At 37.0% G+C, this 3,125-nt stretch overlaps 1 protein-coding gene across 1 annotated transcript; it reads left to right on the forward strand.

Annotated features, from left to right (window-relative positions):
• The first annotated feature begins 1,097 nt into the window (after nt 1-1,097).
• On the forward strand, nt 1,098-2,576 carry LOC137291909 (putative nuclease HARBI1). Its single transcript, XM_067823469.1, has 3 exons — nt 1,098-1,831; nt 2,085-2,193; nt 2,499-2,576. The coding sequence occupies exons 1-3, from the start codon at nt 1,098-1,100 to the stop codon at nt 2,574-2,576; spliced, it is 921 nt and encodes a 306-aa protein (XP_067679570.1).
• The last annotated feature ends 549 nt before the right edge of the window (nt 2,577-3,125 follow it).

Raw genomic sequence — 3,125 nt, forward strand, 5'->3', positions numbered from 1 at the left:
TTGATGTCAACATTGCATTTTAAATTTTTAGGATATCAACAGCACGATGCACATCAAATGAATTCAACAAAAAGACAGGAAAAACCCAGATAAAATAATGTTCCATGAGAAAAAAAGACAACGAATGTTATGTACCATTTTATATCCGTTTTCACAATTTAAGAACATTATATATTCCACCATTTTGCCGTATCAATCATAGTGAATATATATTAAAGGCATTCTTGAAAACAACAAATTTACAAATAGTCAAAATTCTATCGGTATACCTATCCTTAATTCAACAATAGCAAATCTGTTTTAAATGCTATATGTCTGTGCACACATGTATTGTACTAAAGGCCTGTAGCCTCTTAAGTTCCCTGAATGAAAAAAAAAAGTTGAATTCAGTGGATAGATATGGGTGAGTGTGGTTTTATGCCGCATTTAGCAATATTCAAGCAATATCACGGTTGTGGACATGGCTTTTACCCATTGTGCTCATGTGAGGAATAGAACGCATAAACAGGGACATTTTTTTCATTCTGATTTTTTATTACGCATAGATAGCCATGAGGCCAACAGTACAACATGTGTAAACAGTGAGGTAAAGACACAGATATGCCCCACTGTGATAATGCGGATCTTAGTACAATTAATATGATTATACATTCGCAGCTTTTTTTTTTGTTTCGAGTACAAACACTTTTTTTAAACGATACATAGTCTTAAAAGTCTATTGTTATCGTTTGTCTCCATCAATTCAAGAAACATTTGGACACGAAGGTGTGTACGACAACATTCAGGTAAATATCTAGCACGATACAATAATCATACATGGCAACGCTCAGCTAAATTGTTTCCGTGCTGTGGGAGAGTTCCTGCGGAATAATGGTGTTGAGACTTCCTCCTGGCCTACAAGGAGACCTGGAGCCGGATTAATAGATTCTAAGAGTTAAAAAGAATTCTTAACTCAGGTTAATTCTTAGAAAAATTCAATTTTTAATCTTAAATTAATAAAGTGATTTTAGTCTTAGAAGAACTCATAACTTTACAAAAAGTTAGGAGTCCTCAGCATGCACTCCTGGCAAGTTAAGAATTTTCTTACCTGAGAAAAGATGGCTGCCCAGCGTCACCACCTGAGAGTTTTTCGACCACGAAAAGACATATTTACGGCGTATAATGACACCGAATTGATATCTCGGTACCGCCTGGACAGTGGTGGCATGAAGTTTGTCACTGATTTGGTCAGAAATGAACTGACGTCTCCAACCAAGCGGAACATGGCCATAGACGCTGACAGCAAAGTTGCTATTACCCTTCGGTACCTAGCCACCGGAAAAATGCAACTTTGCAATGGAGATGATTTTGGAGTAAGCCAACCCACCGTTAGTAATGTCATTACAGATACCTTAAATGCTTTATGTACACCTCAACTTATTGGCCGATTCATTAGAATGCCCATAAACAGACAAGAAATACAGCACCATCAACGCCAGTTTCATGAAATCGGTGGATTCCCAGGAGTTGTTGGGGTTATAGATGGCACCCATGTCCGGATAATTTCACCAACTGAGCATGAGAATGAATATGTTAACAGGAAGATCTTCCATTCGTTGAATGTTCAAGTGGTTTTTGATTCCGACGACAGAATCTCGGACATAATTGCGAAGTGGCCGGGCGCTACACACGACTCGCGCATCCTGAACGAAAGTGGTGTCAGGTTATTGTTTGACCATGGAATCATACCTAATGGTTGCCATTTGCTTGGAGACAGTGGTTATCCGTGTCGCAGGTGGCTTTTGACACCATTTATCAACCCACAAGCTGGACAAGGGACAAGATACAACAGGTAAATGACCGCTAAATATCATGCAAACTGGTAGCATGAAGAAGGAGAGTGACTTCCCTTGGTAATCGGGATAACCAAAACATTAAATTATACTGGAACGTAACAAATCCTTATAAATATAATCCAAATATATATCATGTATATACAGTAAATAATATTATAATAATAGCCTTGTAACAACTTTAAGTGTGAGATGTAACAGATTTTTCAACATATGTGTATTACAGCTACTGGTATTACAAAATGTTTTCAGTGCACACAGGGCCACTAGGTGTGTTGTTGAAAGAGCAATAGGGCAGTTGAAAAGAAGATTTCGTGTTCTTCACGGTGAAATTCGTCTCAAACCCGAAAAGGCAGCAAAGGTTTATATAAGCTTTTAATGTCGTATCATGCATTCCTATTGATGAAAATTGATATTGTTACTCATGAAATGTTTGTAATCAACAGTTATACAGTAAATGTTATCACGTTACACCAGAGACCATATAATAGACTCTGGTTACACAAAGATGACTGTGAAATGTTTGTATTGAGATATTGAGATGTATTTCTACAACTGCAGAATTCATTGTCATGTTAATCAAAAATAAATAGGCAATTTTTAATTCCTTGTAATCCTCCTCAGACTGTAAACTACTATATCAAATGCAATGTAATACATTAACAGGTTATAACAGTTTGTGCGATGCTGCACAACATCTGCAAGGACAGAAACATTGGCCTGCCTCAGGGAGTCCACCAGTAGTACCAGGCAACGATGGCTTCAACTTGCCTATCGTTCAACCAGCTGGGAATGGTCTCCGATATAGGCAGCAGTTTGTCAACACTCACTTCTAAATTCCAAAGGTAAAATCTTACATGCAATGAAAGAGACAGTATGATATTTTAACAAACAATTTTATTGTATTCAGTTCAACAGACAACAGATAAATACATACCAGTTAATGGCTAAACCTATAGAGATCTTCAACAAGTATCAACCAAATAATTTACTTTTTACAATTCCTGATAATTAAAAGGTAGTAGCATTTCACCAAGTGCTCCATTTGTAAAAGTGTATTAGTCTAATATAAGGAATATGAATATTGAGGCTTCCGCATTCAAACAGTCGAAATATGTTAAAATCCTCCAAAATTGAACAGACTACTAGACTGATGTGAGGCAATTCTACATGTATAGCAAATGCATCCCTCTGTGATCCAAACGGTCAGATACCGTGGCTTGCAGATAGTGTTAACATATACATTTTACCACGGTTTCAAATAGATATCGGAGAGACGTTGCTGAGGCATGA

Source organism: Haliotis asinina, chromosome 7, assembly GCF_037392515.1.
Source record: "Haliotis asinina isolate JCU_RB_2024 chromosome 7, JCU_Hal_asi_v2, whole genome shotgun sequence".
Classification (NCBI taxonomy): domain Eukaryota; kingdom Metazoa; phylum Mollusca; class Gastropoda; order Lepetellida; family Haliotidae; genus Haliotis; species Haliotis asinina.

What these genes read in the sequence shown, in the direction of transcription:
- LOC137291909 (XM_067823469.1), top strand. Translation starts at nt 1,098, where the DNA reads ATGGCTGCCCAGCGTCACCACCTGAGAGTTTTTCGACCACGAAAAGAC. An exon ending in CAAGGGACAAGATACAACAG is followed by an intron (nt 1,832 to 2,084) that starts GTAAATGACCGC and finishes AAATGTTTTCAG; the next exon opens with TGCACACAGGGCCACTAGGT. An exon ending in AACCCGAAAAGGCAGCAAAG is followed by an intron (nt 2,194 to 2,498) that starts GTTTATATAAGC and finishes ATACATTAACAG; the next exon opens with GTTATAACAGTTTGTGCGAT.